Below are 24,391 nucleotides of genomic sequence, written 5' to 3'. Positions count from 1 at the left end.
GAGCTGAGAAAGAGTAACAATATGAGGTGGCGTGGACGGCTGTGGGTTATTCTGTGGATCTGCCCCCAAAATACACAGTACTTTACAGTATATTGTGTGAAGCTCTTTGAGATGTCTTGAAGACCCGATAAGGCGCTATATCAAATGCTAGGATTATTATTATTATTGTTACAGGATTATTATCGGAGGAAGTTTACGCATTGTGGAGTGGGTGCCTTACACATTGCAGGTGGGTCACAGACTGCTGACCAGTGAAGTGGTGGGGGGGAGAGAGAAAGAGAGAGAACATGAAATGTATAGAGAAAAACAGCGACACATTTTACCATGTACATTTGGATTTACATGGTAACATTGGATTTACGGCTCACCCTGGCCAATTTCTCTCCCTCTTCTCTCTTGATGACTCTCTCTCCGGTCATATCAGCCTGCAAAAGAAAACAAAAGCACCAGCTTTCAGTATTCCATGGACAAGTTGAGGAGGAACTTGCCTGATGTGCAGAGTGTTACAGCGCACTCAAAATCACATTGCTGGCCCAATGCGCACATACGCGGACACAAAGCACTGTACACACAAGTGAAGAGCACTGAGACGCTCCCCTGCATGGAGGGCGCTACATAAGTGCAAGTTGCTGCTGTTGTTGTAGTGTGACCAACACAGGAAAATCTCACAAACCTTTGTGTTACCCCCATCTTTGCTTCTATCTCCGGTACCTTTTATTCCTTTACCATTTCTCCTATTCTCTTTTTCTCTCTCTCTCTCTCTCCCTCTCGCTCTGTTCCCATCACCCAGATGCCAGTAAATACAACTGTCCTCTCCAACATTTGGTTTGTAAAATGGTTTTGTGTTCAGAAAAACTTTGAAGGCCACTTCTCTAGCTCAGGCACTGAAGATTGTACGGAGGTTATATGGAGACATTGATAAAAACAATCAGATGAATCTCAGACCATCGTACCCGGTGTGAGGATACAGCAACCAGCAAGAGATGGACTTACACTGACCAACATACAAAAGTCAACCAAATCACTGGGGTAAGGCTGCCATACAACTGCCCAGGAACAAAATCACACGGGCTGGTGTAAGGCTGCTATCACTATTAACATTCTATCACATAATTACTCACAAAATTCCTAAATATTTCAGTGCGATCAAGCCTGGGTCCGTTAGTTACTTAAAACTTGCCATTTGCAGGAACCTCTTTTAACAGAAACCACTGAGCAATTTTTTTTAGGTTCCTTGACAATTATGGTTCTTACTATGGTCCTTTGGCAATCTGGAATCTGTTGAGAAGCCAATTCCGTCAAACAGATAAACAACAAATGGTGCTCACCTTGTTTCCTAGCAACATGATGACTACATTCTGCTGAGCGTATTCGTGTATCTCTGTTAACCAAGCCTGAAAGAGAAGACGAGTTAATGGAACGGAATCAATCTTAAAGCACGTGCAGTTCAAGTCATTGCAATCAATGTCTGTTATAATTCTGGCAAGAGGTCTCAGTTCGGAAACCTGAACCCATCCTCCCCCAAATCTTCCCTCATTAATAGAGGATTAACAGGAGGGTCTAAATTGCATTTGCCACACAGCACAATGTCATGTATCCACACGTCCACTTATCTATATCGGGCTCCAAAGCAGAAGTGTGAGGCTGGCAAAGAAAATGGTTAGTTGCGAGCATATTCACAAGGTTTTAGACCAACAGCAAGACTAATCTGGCAACTCAAGGCAAGTGTGTTTACTGAGCTTTCTTTAAAAATACAAGTACAGTGTAGAGTTGGAGACAGGGAGTGAGAAAGAAATTTAGAGTCAAAATGAGAAAAAGAAAGTGAGCGGGAAAGAGATGCACCATGTGATACTACAGTGCCCGTATAACTCCTGATGGAAAAAAAGTGTTAGATACTACTGTAGCCAATTTGTATTTAGCATGATGACCCATTATTTGCGCTGTTTCCTTATCCACAATCCTGCCAGACCAAATTAATGCAGATAAATGGCTTTCTAGTTTCTATACAACACACATTCATTACACTTTACAGAGCTGTGAAGTTTTCTGACATCCACACGACCCGAAAGGCGCTATAAATGTAAAGATTATTATCATTCCTGTATTTCTTAATAGAATTTCTTAATAGAGAACTCAATTAGAAATTCCCACAAGTCGGTGTGCGAAACTCCAGTCCGAAACTGTGCCAGAGCAGAGTTCAGTACGGAGTTTGGTTTGACATTCTTCCAGCGACTAGAAAGAGCCCTCAGTTGAGCAATTGATTTCTTATTAAGGATTCTGAAGGGGAGCACTCAATCACTCGACCATTGAAATACATAGTCATTGCATTGGACAGCAGTTCCCTATAAGCACTTTGACACATTGACATAAACAGGCATGAAATCAAATACAAAGATTATTTATAGCGTAAACTCATCCAGCCTCGGCAGTTTCAGACATTTTTAAACCAGCGAGCTGGTGCAATGTTTTTAAAAGAATAATAGACACCTTTTTATTTTCAAAGAATCTGTCTCCCGCGCCAGTCAGATTGAGCACAGTCTGTGCCATGGCAGGAGATTGAATGATAGCTCTAAAGGTAAATAAACACGGCTCCTGTGGTGGATGCCTAGCAATTACAGTGAGTCAGAGGCTGGCTGCCATTTCTGGAGTACGAGTTAAGATACATTTCAATGAAATCAAAACTCATCAAAAGTCACTGGAGTCAAACTTCCAAGAAGCGGATGGAGATTCGTCAACAATACAAGGCACATTTACATTGAGGCGCCTTCCGCGTACGATACATGTTTACATTTGTATCGCGCCTTTCACGTCGAAGGCACTGCCCAAGGCCCTCAACAGCGCCAGCACAACATCTGAGCTGAGGGTGGTGGGGAGGGGAAAGATGATCGTAGCCGCGGTCGAGGAGGAAGCTCTTGAGACGACGACAGGTTTGGTGGGGGAAGGAAACAAATCATTTCTCATTAGCAAGGAGTATTGGTTGTGTTTAATTATTTGGGCTGTGTGCTGTATCCCTGCAGAGGGAAACCTGCAAAGCAACAGTATTTCATCGGGATTTAATTCCTCTACTTTGTGAGAAATAATCTGTGCTGGTGTAGAGTGCTGCATCACAGGATTAGATAATGAAACGCAATCTGGCACAAAACCCCTCGCAGCACCAAAATCTCTGTGGGAAATTAAACTGGTTCTAATTTATTCTCTGTTGCTGGGCATGCTGTCTGCGGCCCTGTGTCCAGCTTCTCCTCTGCCACAATCAATCAAACTGTCTCGAGAAAGGTATTGCGCAATGGAGCACATCTTCAATTTGACGACGTAGGACACACGAGAGAAAGAGGAGATAAATAAACCAGCAACTCCTGCCCGCTTCACAAGGGTCCGACTTCTAAACCCAGACGGAATCGCTATAGTCATTAGGTATTTTCAGGGCTGACGAGCCAGATGCCAGCGCTCAAGATGGTTGACCTCCTGTGACTGTGTGCTGTGCACGTGGGCAATGGGCAGCACTCCGAGACGCCGTCCGGCGCAAAGGGCGCGATATAAATCCAAGTTGTTGCTGTTGTGCGGGTAGGCCGGCAAACGTGACCGCCTGGTGCGCTGTGCTCCTACCCGCACAGTAGGTGACATCAGCGGTGACCTGACGATAGGAAAGTCGGCCATTTTTAGGCACTCTAGTGGCATATTGGACCAAGTTGACCAAATTAGAAAATGCCGAAAAGGTTTCCCCCTCGGTTCTGAATCTCTGGCAAATATCGACCTATCCGTCCCCCCACGATTATGGCCTGACACAGTAATGGAGAGTGCGTGTCCAACATCAGCCCTGTTAGCCAATAAGGCCCGAACCCTTAACAAAACACAAGCAACTTCTGTGCGGAACTGCGACAATAACAATTTTCAAAAACAGCGACAGACCCCACAGGAATTGAACTCGCCCGACAAAGGAAGCCGTCAATTATTTTCGCTGCTTGCTACTGAGGAAAGGCCCGGCGCATCTTTGCTGGAAAGCTCAGAATAACCTGGATTGGCTGCAACCGTGCGTGAGTGGAGCCTTTCGAATCGGGTGAAATCGAGGCGAATCACTCTTGTGAATGGGAATGTTCCGAATTTGGAAGGAACAAAAGTCCTTGCTGCAGTTTAAAATTAGCCGCACCTCTGGTTAAAGCCTCCCATGGGAGTGACTCAGTTCTGCTTTCGATTTAGCAGCAGCTAAAGATAACCCTGACGTGGGTGTTTTTTTTTGTTGCTCAGGCCACCGTTACGCCTCATTAAGTAATGAATTTGAAGCGCTGTAGCGTGGAGCTACGGAGGTTGTTTTGGAAAGAAGACTTTCGGATGTGAAGGGTCTCTCTGATTCTCTCAGATGGATTCAGCTGCTGCGATGCCATTGATTTTCCTCGACTCCGTCTTCCATTCAGCCTGCCTCAGCTGCCAAGTTTGGCGTCACATATATGTCAACACACGTCATTCTGTGGGCTCATACAGCTATAAATGAGCCTTGACATTTACACTGCCAGCCCTTGCAGGATTAGTGTTACGGAGCGGTTGACAGGCATTCACCAGGGCCTCAGACTCTTTCTGTTTCCTCAACCTGCGATAAGGTCTTTTCTTCCAGCTTTATCTTCTTCCTCATCGACCGCGCCTTCGGTCACCCTCCTACCCCTACCCTCCCCGCTCCCCGCCACCCCCCTTATCCCGACCAACAGCTCGGGTGCGGATCCCTGACTGTCCAGCGCCTCGGGACGACCTCCTGACGTGAAAGGCGCTGTACAAAGTTTATTTATTGTTGTTGTTTGACCATGCAGAGTGGAAACCGCATCTAGACAGGGTTAACACTGGATCCTCTCTGCAGGCTTTAGCCCCTGCTATCAGTCCAGCTTCCCCATCCCCTTATGTATTTATAGGTCCCAGCTTGAAAAGTTATCCAGCCCTTCAGCCTCTCAGCCTCCTCAATGAATCGACCTGACAGACCGGCTGTCGGACATCAAGTCCTGGATGAAGGAAAATTTCCTACAGTTGGATGTGAACAAGACTGAGGCCCTCCTGATTGGCTCACGCCAGCGCCTCTGCATCTCAGGCTCATGGTTGCACACTACAACTCACCAAGCCAGTTAGGAACCCGGGTGACTTGTTCGACCCTCAACTGTCATTTCTCCCCCACATTCAACCCGTTCTGCCTTTCCTCACCTCCGTAACATCGCCCGACTCCACCACTACCTCACCCCTCAGGCCGCTGAAACTCTTGTTCATGCCTTCATCACCTCCGGGCTCGACTATGCAAATGAGCAGATAATCCAGAACTCTGAAGCCCGTGTCCTCTCCCGCACCAAACTCTGTGACCCCATCTCCCCCACTCTCACCCGACTCCACTGGTCCCTATCCTTCAGAGGATCCAGTTCAAGATCCTGGTCCTCACATACAATGCCCTCCATGGCCTCGCCCCACCCTACCTCTGCGACCTCCTAACCCCCCACCAACCCGCCCGTTCCCTCCGCTCAGCCGGCTCTGGCCTGCTCCACGTCCCCCGACCCACCCGCCCCACCATTGGCGGGAGAGCCTTCAGCCACTCTGTCCCCAACCTCTGGAATTCCATCCTCCAGTCACTCCGCTCACCCCCTCCTTAGCGTCCTTCAAGTCCCGCCTCAAGACCCTCCTCTTCGACCATGCCATCGGCCACCCCCTTCCCCTCCCTTCTCCCCCCCTGACCCCAGCTCAGGTCTGAAATGCTGTACTCTGTCCAGCGCCTTGGGACGTCCTCCCAACGTGAAAGGCGCTATACAAATGTAATCTTGTTGTTGTTGTTGTATAGTGATTCCCCACAGACTAAGCACCAAGTGCAATGTTACAATTCTGGGCTCAGAGCATGTTTGCTCAGAGGCAAAGCCCAGTGTGATGGGCTCGATATAAATGCAAGCTCTTGTTGTTATTGTAGTAAACTGGAGTATGTTTTGCTGGACTACGTTTACCGCCTTCCCTGACCCCCCCTCCCCCCCACCCCACAAGTTCCTCCTCCACCCATCCGGACAGGACAGTCTGTCCGACCAATCCATCTGAGCCACCATCAGACATTGTGTCAGACAGACAGGACCACTTCAACTCGAAGTTACGGTGCCCTTGGGAATTTAAGGCTTACACGCTAGATACACACTGGACCGAAAGGTTAAAGACTAATCTAAAGTAAAGCACAGCTTTATACAGCCCATCGCAGGAATCTTATTGATGATTGAGCTACACAGAGCCGTATCTTCATTAAATGACTTCTTACAGGTCATACAAGTGGCATCAACATTGGAGGAAAATTGCATGCCGGCCTGGGTCATAGGTTAATGGAAAACGCTACAAAATGATCCACTTTCTCCGAGCTGTTGGAAATTAACAAGCAATTCCTGTCGAGTGGTATTCACAGCAGCTGCTGTCCCCACTCATTGGATTTCAGTTCATCGAAAAACACAAGAGTCTCCTATCCTCACATCACCTACCGCTGACTAACGCTTGCATTCCATCCTGATACTGCGCCTGCTCTGTTGGTAAGACATTCTGTTTCCTGGTGCTCACCATATGAAATCACAACACTCCAGTCAGCCCAACCAGTGCAGCAAATGCCTCCCAGCTGTGTTGTTTCCTGAACTGTATTCAGACTCCCTGGGATGTAATATGTGGGCATTTGTAACAGGATTTCTCAGTAAGGAAGCAAAGTCCTCCAGGAACTGAACACATGTCAGGCTCGACAAGCAGGAACTCGAATCGGTGTCACCTAATCATCACACGCTCATTTAAGATTTTATTGTTCTCGAGAAATGATTCAGACAAAGTTAGCAATTGATCCACCTGGCCTCTCCACACACAATTTGATTCATGATTCTGTACTGTGGTTTCAGGAGCTAATGTGTGTGTGTGTGTGTGTGTATGTGTGTGTGTGGTGGTGGGGGAAGGGGTTGGGGGGCGGGGGGGAGGGGGGGGCAAGAAGGGAGAGAAAGAGATTGGTGACCATCGTCAAAGGTGCTGTCCTTCAGATCAGACGTTAAACCGAGGTCCCATCTGCCTGTTCAAGGGCACGTTAAAGTTCCCATGGCCTATTCAGGCAGTTTTTGAGACAGCACTATGGCTGCTGTCTTTGCCTATAAAATACACAGATACTACACTTTACTATAACTCCTGTGAAGCCGAGGGAGATGTCCTCCTGCCATGAAAGGGATAATATCAAATGCAAGGATTATTATTATTAATTTTTTTTACCATCACACCCACTCTGTAGTGCCCAAGTCATGGCTCCTACCACCCACTCTGGGCTAATAGGTCCTACATGTCAAGTTCCTGCAAGGGTCTCTCTTCTGTATCTCGACTCCAGACAAAGAGAAGTTACTGTGAAAATATGGAATGTCTGGTCTGACATGTAGAGCACTCTGGGACGTTCCCCTGCATGAGGGGCACTATCTACCTTTCCTCCTCTACTCTCAACTCCACGACCACCGATGCCCTGACAGCTGCCTGTCCGACATCGAGTCCTGGACGAGAGACAACTTTCTTCAGCTCAACGTGCGAAAAACCGAGGCCCTCCTGATTGGCTCACGTCAGCGCCTCCGCACCTCAGGCGCTGACACCATCAGCATCCAAGGCCGCACTCTCCACCTCTCAAAGCCAGTCAGGAACCTCGGCGTTTTGTTCGACCCTGAGCTGTCCTTTCTCCCTCACATCCGCACCACAACTGGCACCGCCTTCCATCACCTCCGGAACATCGCCAGACTACGCCATTACCTCACCCCTCACGCTGCTGAAACCTTGGTCCATGCCTTTGTCACCTCAAGGCTGGACTATGGGAACTCTCTCCTCGCCGGCCTTCCCGCCACCTCCCTCCACAAGCTGCAGGTCATCCAGAACTCTACAGCTCGTGTACTGTCCCGCACCAGGCTTCGGGACCACATCACTCCCACCCTCGCTCGCCTCCACTGGCTCCCCATCCCCCAGAGGATCGAATTCAAGATCCTCATCCTCACCTACAAGGCCATTCACGGCCTTGCTCCCTCCTACCTCTCCGACCTACTACCCCATTTCCCCCCTCCTCGCTCCCTCCCCTCCCCTCACCCTGACCATTTCCCCCCTGCTCGGGTCATGACCCAACTATGCAGCGCCTTGGGTTTTTGGCATGTGTCTAACACACGGCTGACCCACAAAAAAATGACGGTTCTCCGCTGGTGCAAATCGACTATCAAGGGCGCCTACAAAAAAAAGTCACGACATCTAATTTTACCTGTGAAGACTATTAGAAATGGGACAATGTTACAAGGCATTATATCAAATATTAAATGCACGCAAGGAATATTTTGTTTATTAACCCTACGCCTCCTGCAGTCCTGTATCTGCCGGCTTCCCATGGTATGTATACAGCATCAACACAGCACCTGAAGGTCCAAACAGGAGCGTAATGTGAACCATATTATTTTTTTTGAAGGTGGTGGTGGGGGGGATTTGAAAGCGTCCAGATTCAGTTTTCGAAGAGACAATTCTATGACTTTTCTTGGGGCTCGGAGCCAGGAAACAACAGAAAGAATGTAAAAAAACAGGAAATACCTGCTTTTTTTTAAAAAAAGAAACAATCAAATAGCATTCCAATTAAAATGCTAAAGATTTATCTCTGTGATGATTGTTTTTAATTAAAAAGAAAAAAAAAAATTCCTTCCGAAACAAAAATAAATGGCAGGCGGAGGAGGGGGGAGCGAGGAAAAATAAACGGGAAGTAAACCAAATTGCTGCTGGGAATTGGGGGATACAGGAATGGAACCTCTGTGTTCAGCCTCTAGACTCTCAGAACACGTAGAGGCAGAGCACACTTTAGTTTCACGAATCCCACCAGATCCACTCCTGCTCAGATTGTCCAGGATCTCCTCTTCAACCCTCCCCGCCTTCCACCCCTCCTGATCCCAACCGCCATGTAATTTGTTGTTGTTATTGTTCTCTTCCCCCCCACCCCACCCCACCTCCCAACCTGGCAACAAGGCTGTGAAATCAAGGTTATACTTTCTTTGCGGGTTGCACTTCCCAGTTCCCCAACCAGTTGAACCTCACAAACTTCAGGACTGCTCTCCACATCTCTAAACTCATTCCACAGATCGACAGGAGGAAGGATAGAAAAAGAAGTAGATGTCAACGACTCAACTCGAGAGTCAGAACATCACATTAGTTAGAGAGAGACTGTGTTGTGAAATGCTCAAATCTGGTCTGGAGGCTTGTCAGGAGTTTTAGGTCACTGCTGGTTGTATTAAGGGCCCTATAATTTTCTGTCATTTGATATACTGCCTCTAATATTGAAAAGCCTCAAAGCACTTCACAGATAATTATTGTCAAGTGTAGCAACTGTTTTATGTTGAACAATTATTAAAGGATATGCAGAAAAAGAAAGAAAATAGGATTTAATAATGTAAATGGCTAAACAAATTAAATGGACTAGAGAGCTACCCATGCTCTTACAACGACTGAGAGGATTGAACTGAATAATTCAGACGTCAGCCTGGCTCAGTTGGCAGCATTCTGAACTGCAAGTCAGAAGGTTGTTGGTTCAAGCCCCTCGTTGGAACTTTAAATGATAGTCAAGGCTTACATTTCAGTGCAGTGCTGGTGTACGCTGCATTGCTTGATGTGCCGTCCTTGTATTAGATGTTAAACTGAGGTCCTGGCTTTCCATTTGGATGGATAGCTAAGAAAACAGTTTCCCGGCCAACAATGCTCCAGATAAAATCAGTCATTCACTTCATGGCTGTTTGAGGCACAATGCTGTGCGCTTATTGGCTGCTGTGTTTGCCTTCAAAACATAGTCACTGAACTTGGCAGTAAAATCCGGCTTTGAGATGTTTCGATGAAATTAGAAGGCACTGTATCAAATGCTAAGATTATTATATCTTTATGATTCAGAGATAATACCAGGATAATGTAACTGCAAACTGTGCATCTGGGTTTAGCGTTGCAATGTCTAATGAAAGAAGATGCTCTGCTTCTGAGCTCTCACATTCCTGCCCCTTGCAGGAGCACACCACACGAGCTGCTGTTAATAAGCATTCAGCAATGCACAGGCACAGCTCATGTTCACTTGGGTCAGATTACTTCCCACACACACTCGTCGGGCATCCAGACTGCAGCTCAGCTCCCCATCCTCTCGAAAGCTAAGTAAGCTGTAATTGGGTGGTCTTTACTCTTGCTGTTCAAGTGCAAAAAGACTCGAGTGTGTGACATGACAGAATACCATGCAACGCACAAACATCAGTCTGTGTGCCACCCCATAACCAGACTTTGTCTCACCTATCACAATAACTTTGATCCTGTCCTCACCCAACATCCAGAGTCCACTTGCCCCGGCTCGGAGTCGTGCTCCGCCACTATCAAGCGCCAAGTTTCGCCCACAAAATACACAATATTCTGTGCGGCGATTTGAGACGTCTCGAAGGCACAATAAGGTCTCCGTCACAGAAAAACGGGGAAATATTTAAAATGTAGATTTTAGCCTTGCTCGGCTGTTCTTTAAGCCATGATGTTAATAATAAACCCTTGCGTCTGATATAGCGCCTTAGCACGTCTTCGAGACGTCACAAAGCGCTTCACACAATATACTTTAAAGTGAATTGACTGTATAATTTGTGGGCAAAACGCGGCAGCCAATTGCGCACAGAAAGATCCCACAAACAGTCGCGGATTGAGTGACCAAATTCTTTTTATTATTATTTTTTGAAGGAGTGTTAAGGAAGCTTTCTCCAGACAGGCAGAGTTTCAGTGTGTTGCCAGAGCTCCGTCTATCGTGCAATAGGATACACAAGGCTGGCTGCGCATTGAGGGAGTGGAATCTGCCGCGTGTAACTGGGATCAAACGGTGGCACTGAAGCACAACCTGACGTCTGAACAAGGGCAGTGGCAGCACAAGCCGCGGGACAGTAGCTCATTACCGAGCTGAACAAAGTGACGCTCCTCTGGTCAAGACGGAAGCTACTGTCACCAGGTAACTATCGGAGAGCTTTGTCTCTGCCGGTTACACACATGGTAGGTGTAATGATGCGCCAATCAGCAGGGGAGACACCAGACCTTTGGAATTTGGACGGTTTGATTGCCTCCGGCCTCGGGAATTGTTGATTCACAAGTCTGCTTTATCCAAGAGAGCAATGATTGAGGCCACAACCTCTCAGCCACCTCCTCCCCGTGCCCCACCCTCGCCACTCCAAAGGAAAGTTATTGATGAAAAGGCCAAGTGACCTGGCTCGGCTGTACACGGCAGTAATTGTTAATAATTTTGCTACGAAATCTAGACCGCATTATAGTGAGTCCCCTCAAGTCATTTTGACGTACTTTTAGTTTCATGAAATAAACTAATTTGAAATCGAGTCCATTTCAATATTAAATATGACCCTGTCACTCCAGACATAACTTAAAATAATAACCCTTGCATTTCATATAGCACCTTAAGACGTGAAATCTCTACTTACCACTGAGCACCATATGATTCAGGTTAAGACCTTCTGGTAACCCCACAAAATCAAGTCTAGGACAAAACACTTGTAATTGCTAATTTTAAAAAACGGGATAAATCCCAGGATGATTCAAGGGAACATAAAGCTGGAAATATCGCTGAGAGATTCAGTGTCACAGCTGAGGGAAGTGGAAAGGAAGTTTAAACCTCGGAACAATTAATGTCAACTAAATACATGTTTCACCCACAAAATACACAGTCAATCCACTTTACCATATACTCTGTGAAGCGCTTTGAGACATCTCAACAACGTAATAAGGCGCTATAACAAATGCAAGGATTATTACTATCATAAATATGTATTCTCCAACCCAGACTAATATTTAAAATGGACAATTTGGTGTTTCATCATTTGGATGGATCCAGTGTTTGTGAGCTCAGAATCAAATCAGAATTTGAGACAAGCAAAAACTTACCCTAATGTTGTCAAACGATGTCTTGCTTGTGATGTCGTATAGCAATAGGAGCGCTGTGAAGGGAGAGCGAGAATTTAAAATACATTTGGTAGAGGTAGGGTAACACAATGAATACAAATTCAGGATAATAAAACTAATCACATAGGAATAAATGAACAGGTGTAGGCCATTCAGCCCTTCGAGCCTGTTCTGCCATTAAGTGAGATCGTGGCTGACCTGCACCTCAACTTATCCTGTCATTTCCAATTTCCTGCTTTCTCCCCATATCCCTTGATACCCTAACTTACCAAAAATCTATCAACCTCACTCTTAGGTGTGGATGGATCCAGCATCCACGGCCTGTTGGGGGAAAGAATTCCAGATTTCTACCACCCTTTGAGTGAAAAAATGCTTCCTGATTTCACTCTTAAACGGCCTGGCTCTAACTTGAAGGCGAGAGAACTCTATTATAACACAGTTTGTTATAACACAGCTTCACTGACAGATAAAGTGGGTAGCTCCCATTCATTGACCTGGAGGTCATCTATTTTTTTTTAGTCATGGGAAACAAGCTCAGATTAGTTATAAAGGCAGTTAAGGGTTTTATTGACCCCGTCTAATGCCTTAAAATGGGGCCCTGCAGTAGATGGAATTAGGACCTGAGTTATGTGGAGCGACTGTGGAAAATGGGAACATCTACAGTGGAAAAGACAAGGCTCAGGGGAGATGTTTATTGAAGCATTCAAGTTCCAAAAGGCAAGCCGAATTCTAATAATGTGTTTTATATTGTCAAAAAACAATACATCAAGAGGACACATAATCAAGCTCAGAGGGCGGAGGGTGAAGAGTAGAGATTAATTTCTCTTGAGGTGAGTAGATGAAATGGGATTAGCCAGGAAAGCAAGTCAAGAGGAATTGTGTGAGAGGGGCAAGCCTGGAGCCAATCCCCAGAGACCAATTGGTTCGCTCTGGGACGCTACCCAGCATGAGAGCGCTATATAAATGCAAGTTGTTGGTGTTGGTTTCTGTGTAGATCACACTATGACAAAGTGTCTGTGAGGAACCAATGAGCATTGTCTGTAATGGTGAATATTTTAACCAAATACTCCTGTTTGCGTACTGTGGATTTGTGAATATGTGGATTTTTCTGGGCCGGGGTGTGGGGGGGTGTATAGAGTCGGACGCAGAGCATAATATAATGAAGCATTTATATTCCAACATCTCCCTTCTCTTCACATCAGTGTTTCCTGAGCTGCCTTCTCCAGCTCCACCAGTTACATTCTCTGAGCCCGATGCCCTTAAGAGAGCTCAGTGCTCACTTGTACTGTCTGCCGCATTACTGCAGAACTGGCTCGATAAACAGATCTCGATCTGTTCCAACATTCCTTAAGATCTCAACGGGCCCAGCACAGCCCAAGTGCCGTCAAATATAGGAACCATTGGAACACAGAGACCAGCCTCGCCAACCCCTGGCTTATTACCCACTTTATTACACAAACAGTGAGCCCCTTCCTCCCCGTTCTACCTTGTGCGTCTCTGTAATAGGCGTGCGTCACACTGCGGAAGCGTTCCTGCCCCGCAGTGTCCCAGATCTGCAAATGAAATGAAAGTAGGAAAAAATTGCATTAGTTTCGAATGTACATCCCGATTTTAAATTGAAAGACTTATAGCCTGGCCTCGAGCAAACAGAAAAGAGGAAAAAAGACAACCTCATAAAGAAGTTACATTTCTTAGAGCACCTCATCACAATAAAACATTTCAAAGCACTTTACAGTAATTACTGTTGAATACATACTTATTTCGCACACAAACATGCCAGCCATTCTGCACACCCCAGGTTCCACAAACAGAAACTCCCTTCTCTTTTTTCAAAGGATCTTTCAAGTCAAACTAAAGAACAGGGACCCTATGGTTTTCAAATAAATGCCCACACTTGAAAGACAATGCAGCATTTCCAGAGTAACACACTGGACTATCGCCAAACTGACAACTAAGTGCAGCTAAATCAATCACTGTGCTTAAGTTGGGAATATCAGACAGATGCAACTGTGGTGTTGTGGGAGTATCAGCATCTTGGGATGTCCTCCCAACGTGAAAGCTGTTCTACACAGACCAAATGCCTCGTTGCTCGGAGATGCAGCAACCAGCGCCAACCGCATCTGATCACAATTTTCCACCCTGCCCAGCATCTAGTGAAACAGCTGATCCCAACGTATTGCACCATAGCGGGTCCTCATCGGCACAACTGAGGGCTTGAATTTTGTAGAGTGACAGGCGTCATTTTACAGTGTCAGAACAGTTCTGTTCTGAGAGGAGAAAAGAGTGGCATTTCAATTTTTGTCTGCGTCCCAAGGGTTGGGGAAACAGAACTGTAGTAATTACTCTTTGCCCCCATCTGTCTATAAGCAAATAAATGTGTAAAATCTGCAGCAAATTTCCATCATGCTAATATATTACAGTCTACATTGTGTAGACAGTTCAATTGACCTCAGTACCAGGCTACATCCGTTGATAATAATCCTTGCATTTGGTATGGCACCTTTAATGTCAGAAGAAAATCTTGAAGTGCCCCTAACATCTGCAACTGCCTCCTTCTATCCCTCCATCTTACCATCTCCATCTCTGTCTTAAAGTGCAGCCTTAAAATCTACCTCTACAATCGTACCTAGGTTCACCTCCCCCTTCCTCCTCTCTCAACCTGTTTGGCATCAAACCTATCACTGTTAAGCAATCCAAGACATCCAACATAAAAGGCATTATGCAAACACAAGCAGTTGTTGTTGATTTATATCCTGAACAAAGTTGGGTAGAGGTACAGGAAGTTGTAAAGACTTTACCAAATGCATCAAGGCTTTTATGTTACTTTCTTCCATGGTTTGAGCAACTTCAAGATAAACCATTGACTTTGGCATTCTAACTAAGGGAATCTTTTGTCCTCAGCCAGAAGAAGAAGAAAGAACTCAGGATGTGAGGAAAACGACAGAAGATTTTTAAAAAGGAGGGCTATAACTTTCAACTCTTAAAATGCTGCTGTTACTTCTGGTCAAACCAGAAATATCAGTTGCATAAAGGGTTTAGTTTTGGCACAGCGGGACAGAGCAAAGTTCCCAGCTGAAGTGCATAACGATCCACACTGTTTTGTATCAACAAAACTACAAGATTACATTTCTATAGCGCCTTTCACGTCAGGAGGACATCCTCCCGACGTTAAAGGGGAGGGCATAGTAGAGCTTGACTTAGTTCTGGTCAACAAAGCAGAAAAAGATATAAGGAATCTAAAAGGTAGGGATATTTAAGAAACAGCGACTGAGCACAACACAATTAGGTTACATATAAAAATAGATGAGGAAAGAGAAGTGCAGGTTAAGAGCATTTAACTATAAAACAGCAATTTTCAGTGAAATAACACTGGGACCGAGCCCAGTTTAATTGGATGGAAAATTGGCAGATACAATATGTGGATCAGCGGTGTAAGATTTTTAAGAGGTTACAGGTTAAATGCGGTTCCGACAGGGAGAGAGTTCGATGGATGAACAGAGAAATTAGATTAACACTAAGATTTTGAGGAAAGCGCCTCGAATGAATGTAGGTCTCATACCACAAATGAAAACCAGAAGTGTACAAAAGCATAAGAGGGAATATTAAAAACTTCTGTCAGATAAGAGAGAAGGTAATTGTAAGAGCCTTTATAAGAAGATTAACAGTAAGAAGAGGCCATGGAAGGTAATTTGGCAGCATCTTGTACCTAGAAAGAATGAGGGGACATCACAGTTAGTTAATAATTACTTAGTCTCGAATTTCACAGAATAATGGAGAAATTAGATTAGAGGATTAGCTGAGTAGGGTGTTGAGCAGCCACGAGGAAGAATTATTGAAAGGGAAATGGAAATGAGGAAGTAAAACCAGAAGACATTCCATCCACACAAAGGGTTGTGAGAACAGGAAATCCACAACCCAAGAAGGAGTAATTTGCAGAATTAGTTGCAAGGTTTCAACAAAATTCACTAGATATTTGTGATGTAAGGTATTACATTGAAAGAGATAAAAGATAATGGAAGAACTGCTATGATCCAATAAAAGTGGTGCAGGCTCGATGGGCTGAATGGCCAACTCAGCCCCTCTAAAAGAATGGCGGAACAGGTCTGAGATGGTGAATGGCCTTTTCCTGTTCCTATACTCCTTTGTTGTACCCAGATTTCTGTAGCTTTCAAGAGACTGAGGTGACATCCTACGAAAGAAAGTACATTTCACATCTTCTCAACCAAGAGATCAGGCTATTCGGAGTTTTGTATCATTTCAGAAAGATTTCTTGTGATAGGATGTTTCTGTTTACTTCCTGCTTTGGGTTTGTGCGCTCCATCAATATAAGGGAGTAGTGACATTCCCATCACAAAAGAACGACGTTCAGCGGGTCACTGAAATTTTGTTGAGAAATAACTCGATTTCCAGGAAACATTTATAAGATAATTACACTAACATTTGAAACAGCACGTTTCACATCGTGAGGCTGTTTCAAAGCACTTCACAGAATATACTGTAAAGTGCAGTGATCGTGTTTTCTGAGCAAATTATAAATAGAGCCCCTGAAAATCCACTTTGTCTAAAGCAATGGAGCAATTTTGTTTTAAATTTTAAGACAAAAGCCTTTATAGGCTTGGGTTGAGTTAAAGGTGGTTTGGGCAGTTCTCTGTTTAAATTCTTTGGGCAGTTTTCTGTTTAAATTCCTCGAACAAAGTCAACTGGAAACAAAAAAATAAGCTACGCTACCATTGAACTTCGCAGGATGCCTCATGTGGGTTCAAGACCCAGCATCAGCAAAATCAAACAGCGTTGTAAAAATCGGTTCCGCTACTTTTGACGTGAAGCATTTTAAAGGTTTAAGAGAGAAAAAACACTCGCATTTTTATAGCTGCTCGAGTTCATGTGTTTGACAGGTTTTTTTCTCAGGAAATTTGGGCAGCTATGGTGCACACAGCAAGACCTCCTCCAAACAGCCATGAGGTGAACGGTCAATTAACCTGGGGGATTGTTGGCCAAGAGAAGTTCCCTGCTATACTCAAGAAGCGTCACAGGATCTTTAACATCCGCTCATGTCTCATCCGAAAGGGCAATGCTTTCCCCAACACTGCCCTGGAGTGTCAGCCTAGTCTACGAGCTCAAGACCCTGAAAAGACTGGAGGCAGCCTTGTGCTCTAGGCTGAAGAGAAGCGGAGATAGATGACATGTCTGCGGATATTGTGCAAAAGATTTTCCTTAAGATCCAGACAGACAGCAGGAGACAGACACCCTCAAGGGAGCCACAGTTAGAGTAAGCCAAGACTTGTGATGTGATCCTCCTGTGAGTAAACACGTTTTGTCAAATTATGTACGTTTCTGAGGAAGAGTTATGTAACCTTTACAATGAGAGTAGATGCAGTTTTCATACTAAGGAACACAACAAGCACTTACATCACAGCTTCCATTTAGGATGCATGTGTTTTACAGAGATAAGAAGCAGACAACAGAGAGAAGGGGAGAGATAATTTAAAGGCTGTTGACCCTAGGCATGATCAAGGGAAACTTTTTTTTAACAACAGAGAGCCCAGGAGCAAGACAAAAGAATTTGGGGCGGAGAAGTTGAGGTTAAGAGAGCGAGGCACAGAGGTTCAAGGCTTAGCCACTAAAATGCTGTAGGTATACTGAAACACATGGAGACCCACTTGATCTGCTTCCACAAGGCTGTTACCCCTCAAAATATCTTGTTTCCTCTCTGGAAATGTGGAATAAGCCCGACAACTGTGAATAGCACTACGGCAATTCTTGGAAGTTTGAGACGATATAGAACCTTTCCAGTTGTTCCTTCCAAGGATCTTTGCGACGAGTCTCTTAATCAAAATTAAAAAGTCAGCCCTTGCTCTCGAGTCTCACGTGGGACTTGGAAACAACGCAAACCCACAAATGATCTCTTGAGATGGGTGTTTGATCACCAGCTCCTCTCGCTGCCAATTGAGACACTCACCTGCAGCTTGACCTTGACCCCATCCAACACCACCACTTTATTCTGTGAGAGAAATGAGACAAAGACAAATATTACTGCACAAAACACATACAAGTAGCAAAATAATAATAATAATCCTTGCATTTGATATAGCGCCTTATTAAATCTTCAAGACAGCTCACAGAGTATATTGCAAAGTGAATTGACTGTATATTTTGTGGGTGAAATGCAGCAGTGACCCACAAACAGTCGTGAATTGAGCAATTAATTTTTTTTTAGGGGATATTACTGCCAATCGACTAATGACCTATTTTTACTGCTATGTAAACAGAGGCGTATGGAGTAAGGAAACGTCCCTAAGGTTTTGCCCTGCCTGGGAATTGAGCCCAGGACCTCTCGCTTATGAGGTGAGCGCGCTAACCACTATGCTATGGGACTCCACAAAACAAGGGCTCCTCTTCCCCCTCTCACCCCCGGTACTGGGACCAAACTACAAGGGTCAACATATCACACCTCGAGTCATCGAAGTTTGCAATATTTAAGTTAAACACCAGCAAAGATAGTCCATTATTAAACTTTTATACAAAATCTAATCCCAGAACTCTGAGGATAGCAGTGTCAAGGAACTCTGGGGTCTCCAACACAGAGAAAGCAAACCACGGAGTCACATTGCAGTTAAAGAGATGCTTTAGTTTCGAACCTTATTGGGAGCAGAGTGAATATATAAATACATACGGTATAACTGCCTTTCTCGTGTTCAGCCATCTGTAAGATCCTGTAAATAAAATTTTGCTATGGAATATGTTGATATAAGTCTGCAGACAAGCCTGTTGGCCTGTGGTCCCAGTTCTCATCAGCAGTAAAACGTTTGCTGGGAACACTCAGAAACAACTTGGGAGCTGAACTGGCTCCAAGTTGACATGCCTGGCAACGGAATGTCAGAATTGAGCCAGCCCTCTGTGGTGGTCTCTTGAGTCTGGTTCCTGAGCCAGGCGGGTCTGCAGTATACCGGGGCACTACTGATGACAGTACAGCCCAGCCTGGCTCAGCCTAGGGTGGTCCTAGCTGGACAAGCAGCAGAAAAGCTTGCCAGACAGCGATATCAATGGCAAGCTATGCGGTTTTAGCTGGTTAGACTCCAGCAGTCACCCCAACACACACACTTGCCACGCTCTTGCCTCAGTGCCTAATACTTTCTGGAATTAGATAAGCAGGATGTGTAGCTCCAGGCTGGCCAAAAAAACACTGAAAACCACCCACATGGACTCTGGGTCAGAGCATTCAGGCCATCTTTGCAAGGAGTCCAGCAGCTATTAGCAGCTCTGCAACACAGCCATCCTTCCACACACCATCACTGGAGAATTACACCAAGGTGTCAGATTAGATCAGCTAAAGCCACAAGCCACAAACACAGAGCTCAGCAGAGGCAGACACAATGATCAAACAGCCAGCTACAAGGCTAGAGTAGGGAGTGGGGGTTTGGGGGTGAGGGGGGGTTGAAGGAGAAGAAGAGAACAAACATATTTTATGTTGTCAAAAAAAATTGTCTTCTCTGCCTTGACACCATCTTAGCCAATTTCTTTCAGATGCACAACAGAATTTACCTGCAGGATTGCAAGCCTCCAATCCATAGGCCTATTACTGGTCTATAACCACCTTTCCTGGCAACTTGTCCCAGTTGTTGATTACCCTCTGCATACAACTTTCTGGTTTCTGTCCTGAAATTCCTCTTTACTAAATCAATGTCCTCTTTCTCAACTGTCTTGACATCTTAAAGTATTGACCTGACTTTGCTTTTTCAGGCCTAATTAAAATGTTGTATGCCTGTATGAAGGGAAGAAAGTTTCTCGCAGTGTTCAGGCCAACACTCAAAATAAAATTGGTCACTCACTTCATGGCTGTTTGTGGGACGTTGCTGAGGGCAGACTGGCTGTTGCATTTCACCCACAAAATAGTCAAAACCAATTTGCAGTATTTCCTATGAAGCACTTTGAGACATCTTGATGACTTGATAAGGCGCTACATCAAATGCAAGGATTACTATTATTTACAGTTCATCTGTAGCCTAGTTGGAATGGACTGTTAAGCTAACGACATAACAACTGTAAAACTAGATGCTTTTTCTGAGACGTTACCCTGCGTGGAGGGTGCTATATAAGTGCAAGTTGTTGTTGTTGAAACCAAATTGAATTTAAAGCGAATGTTTCAATTTAAATTCAAGGCTCTTATGGTTGCTGTGTAGGGATGTATCTGATGGGTGAATGACTGCAGGAGGAACTGGGCGAGACTGAGAGCAGCCGATTAAAGCTGATGGCGAATGACAAAGGTCAAGTGGCAATTTATGCTTAGTTTCGAATCCAAGACACTCCATCTTTCAGTCTCAAGAGGAGTCAGAATCGATCGTTAACATCCCCAAGAATAGGCAGATGGGACCTTGGTTTAAAGTCTCGTCCAGCAATGTAACACACGCCCAGCACTGTATTGGAGTATTAGCTGAGACTATGTGAACCCACAACCTTCTCACTCAGAGGTGAGAGCGCTGCCACTGAGCCAGGTTGACACTACATAACAATCTACCATTCCTTGATCTGGAGGAGTCTCTGTAACGTGCATTGCATTGAGCATTAAAGGGTATGGAGGAAGGTAAGGAAAAAGCATTAGAAGTTTGGATCTAGGAAAAAGCCAAGGAAGCACCCTACTGGCTGAATGGTTTCCTCATGTTGAGATTACTGTGGGTGTAGCATTTGTAACACAGAATCTCCATCCGAGGTGGTTTTGCTCTTCTGCACAGATGTCTATCCACCAATATCCTCTGGACTTACCACCCTCTCGGTCTTCCTCTGCCCGCCCACCTGGACTCAGGGAACTACATTTCACTGAATACTCTGCTACTGTACATCATCGCTGAATAAACCTTTGTACCTTGAGCAGACACGACATGGCCCATGAACAACGCACAAGGGAATCAATATAATCCGAGGCTTAAGATCAGACACAAGGTACGGCTAATCTCCTTCTGGTATATTTAGAGCAGAATTGCCCTCTAATTCTGCTCTCAAGTGCTGATATTTGTTTCCAAGTGACATTCTGTAAAAACAACTGGACTGCTGCCTTCTGCCTCAGCCTAACTCTTTGTTGCCATAGCAATCCGACATCAGATCACTCTGCATCTATGCTGTTCAGTTCTGGCTGGCTCACAACTCAACTATCTTCCCCCATTCAGTCAACCAGAGGCCACAATAAAGCCACACAACTAAAGAACCTTAAATGTTTCCCATTTAATCATTTAACACAGTCGTATGTATATTTCTAAAAACCATCATCTAATCTCTTCCTCTCAGTTCGTTATTCCGCCCTGAGGAAGGGGGGGGGGGGCGGGGGGGGCGGGGGGGGGGGGGGGGGGGGGGGAGAAGAGCAAGGAAACAGAGCAGAGCAGTTACGAGCCTGGAATCTCACTAACCCCACCAGCCTTTTTATCAAGAAGAGGGGAGAACAAAATAATAACAATAATAACCCTTGCATTTGATAGAGCGGCTTATCGCATCATTGAGACATCTCAAAGCGCTTCACAGAATATATTGTGAAGTGGATCGGGAAGAAAATCAAAATTTTGCATTAAACATTAAATGTGTTCTACTGAGGATTCACACAACACCAAATGTCACAGGAGGAGGATTATTTAGTTTAACTGGGGTTTCTCAGTTGTTCCTTGTTGCCTGGTCCAGACCTGTTGGGTTTGAGGTGTCCAGGGGCTGCCATTCTGTGCCAAACTCCACCCTTTAAGAACCTATGCTCGGCCACTCTCCTACCCTCCCTGCCCTCCCCCCTCTCTGCCCTCGTCCCTTGCACCCTCTGCCCCACCATTGGAGGTCACGCTTTCAGCCACTGCACCCCAAAACTCTGGAACACTCTCCCTCAATCCCTTCACCTTGCCTCTTTCAAATCCTGCCTGAAAACTTTTCTCTTCAAACGTGCTTACGGCCACACACACCCCCACCCCAACCCCCACCCCCCACCACCAGCTCGGAGTTAGGCTCCACCACTGTTAAGCACTCTGAGACACTACCCTGAGTGGAGGGCACTATATAAGTCCAAATTGTTATTGTTTGCCCTCCCCCCCTCCTTGCCCTCCCCCCACTCCCTGCCCAATCCCTCCCGTCCTCCGTCCTCCCTGCCCTCCCGCCCCTCCCTGCCCTCCCCATTTCCTCCCCTTCACCCCCCACCCCGATCCCAAACCCCTGCTCGGGTCCCACTTCCTAACTGTCCAGGGCCTCAGGACATTCCCCCCGATGTGAAAGGCGCTGTACAAATATAATTTTGTATTGTATTGCTCCAATGACATTGTGAATAACAAATCAATAATATGTTATTTAGCGCTCACTTTGGCAAAATGTCTCAAAGTCCCTCACATTTATTCACTGTCAAGTGGAGCTTCTCTGCGATCTACCAGCCTGAAGCGAAGAAGCAAAGATCTCCTGTAAGAACCAAACTCAGGGGGAAGTCAGTGACTCCCGAGAGGAGAGGAAGGATGAAGGATTGCTGCTGTGAAAGAAAATGTGCAGATGACACCGTTTAAGTATTGCCATAGTAACACAGGGAGAACTTTAAATAAAAAAAAGGACTCCGGAAATAGAGAACAAAGGTAGTTTGCACACAATGGAACATTATGAAGAATACCAGGAAATATTCCAGTACTGCTTTATGATGGCATCTGAAGATGGAGGAGAGCAAACCAGAGAAGGTCTCTGTGTCAATTTAGTCAAAAAATACTATCAGGACCTAAAGATAAATAGCAGCCAAGGATTGTCCAATCTGGGTTAGATAATCATAGTCTGGGGCTACAGGGTGTTCACAAAGTCCAGTTACCTCAATGTTTTGTTCTTACGACTAAATTTTATTTTATGTTGCACATGAGTCGAGTTTAAAAATATCTGAGACGATGAACTCAAACTCCCAATGTGGGCTTGAGCCCACATCCCTAATGCTATGAGTTGGGGACAGTGTATAATGGGTCTAAATGGATAACTCTTTCAGGAAACCAGCAGTCAGGATGGGCTGAATAGCTAGCTTCCTATGCTGCAAATATCTATGTATACATGGCAGATGGAAACCTTAAATAGCCATTGAAGAAGTTTAGCAAAACTAGCTTTGGAGGAAACATTCAACAACTGTTTATTTAATAATAATAATAATAATAATAATCCTTGCATTTGATAAAGTGCCTTATTACATCTTCGAGACATCTTAAAGCGCTTCACAGAATATACTGTAAAGGGAATTGATTGTATATTTTGTGGGCAAAACACGGCAGCCAATTGCACAAAGTAGTGTCCCACAAACAGTCGTGACCAAATTATTGCTTTTTTTTTTGGAGGGGCTTATTACCCCCGGAAAAGCAATCCATCAATCGACTAACAACTGGGTTCCTACTTTCTGCTAGGTAAACAGAGACGTGTGGAATCAGGAAATTTGCCTAACGTTTTGCCCTACCCGGGAATCAAACCCAGGTCCTCTCACTTGCGAGGCAAGTGCTCTAACCACTGCGCTACAGTACTTTTGTAAGCACGAGAGTGCTTCTCTGCAAGCTAGAGGCCTGGAGCAAAGTACCAGAGGTCTCTTGTGCAGCCAAACCAGGGTTGAGTCAGTGACTCCCAAGAGGAGAGGAAGGGAGAAAGATTGCTATTATAAAAGAAAAAGTGCTCATGTGGGGGTGGGGGGGGGGGAGAGAGGGGGCTTCCAATAGAATGGCTCTTTCAAACACCCCTCTCCCCCCCCCGCACTCAAAAGAATAACAAATCCTTTCCATTTTAAGGTAGAGGATTTTTGTGGAGACCCAGAAGGTACCTGACACTTAGGTACGACAGAATCACTTGACAGCCGGCTCAGCGCAAAAGCAGAGCCATCTGTGGAAGGTGCTGAAAGGAAGAGTGCCAGATTCAAATGTCATTCCACAGCAGTCAACCCAGCAGGTGAGCTGCAGCCTGAACGATTTATAACTCTAGCAACCCACCAACAGAGTCTAAAAACACATTACCTAGTTGTGGGGAGGGGGGGGGAGGGGGGCTCTGAACTAGATCCACGTTCCTGCAGATCAGATGGTCCAGAGGTTCAATGCCCAACTCAAACAAGCGAGAATACTACATTTCTAGGATACGCAGATTGATCTACAATAATCCTTGCATTTGATATAGCGCCTTATCACGTCTTCAAGACGTCTCAAAGCGCTTCACAGAATAGACTGCAAAGTGAATTAATTGACTGTATATTTTGTGGGCAAAATATCTGACTTACTCTGCGCGTGAAAGATTTCACTGAGTTCTCTGTTGCTTTTAGCAAGCTTGGCAAACAGCCTCTCCAGGCTTGTTCTGTGAATTCAGTCCAGGTTGACATTCCAGAGGGGGAGAGGTGGTGGGGGGGGGTGGGGGGGGGGGGGGGGGGTGGGGGAGTGCTGCATTGTTATAGATGGATGAGACGTTAAACTGAGGTCCTGTCTGCCTTTTCAGTTGGATTCAGATCCCATGG

The 24,391-nt window shown here is 45.3% G+C and overlaps 1 protein-coding gene across 2 annotated transcripts in view; it reads right to left on the bottom strand.

Annotated features, from left to right (window-relative positions):
* zgc:112183 (uncharacterized protein LOC550410 homolog) overlaps nucleotides 1-24,391 on the bottom strand; it is a 39,812-nt gene that overhangs the window by 2,610 nt on the left and 12,811 nt on the right. For both annotated transcript variants that reach the window (XM_007888491.2, XM_007888492.2), the window contains 5 exons: nucleotides 17,891-17,932; nucleotides 13,418-13,484; nucleotides 11,914-11,966; nucleotides 1,329-1,394; nucleotides 369-425 (listed from right to left, as the gene is read on the bottom strand). In XM_007888491.2, coding sequence (XP_007886682.1) covers nucleotides 369-425; nucleotides 1,329-1,394; nucleotides 11,914-11,966; nucleotides 13,418-13,484; nucleotides 17,891-17,932 — 285 coding nt within the window. The remainder of the gene's footprint in view (nucleotides 1-368; nucleotides 426-1,328; nucleotides 1,395-11,913; nucleotides 11,967-13,417; nucleotides 13,485-17,890; nucleotides 17,933-24,391) is intronic.

The sequence above is a fragment of the Callorhinchus milii genome, unplaced genomic scaffold (assembly GCF_018977255.1).
Source record: "Callorhinchus milii isolate IMCB2004 unplaced genomic scaffold, IMCB_Cmil_1.0 Scaffold20, whole genome shotgun sequence".
NCBI classification, from domain to species: Eukaryota; Metazoa; Chordata; class Chondrichthyes; order Chimaeriformes; family Callorhinchidae; genus Callorhinchus; species Callorhinchus milii.
This window is presented reverse-complemented; position numbering and strand designations above follow the sequence as displayed.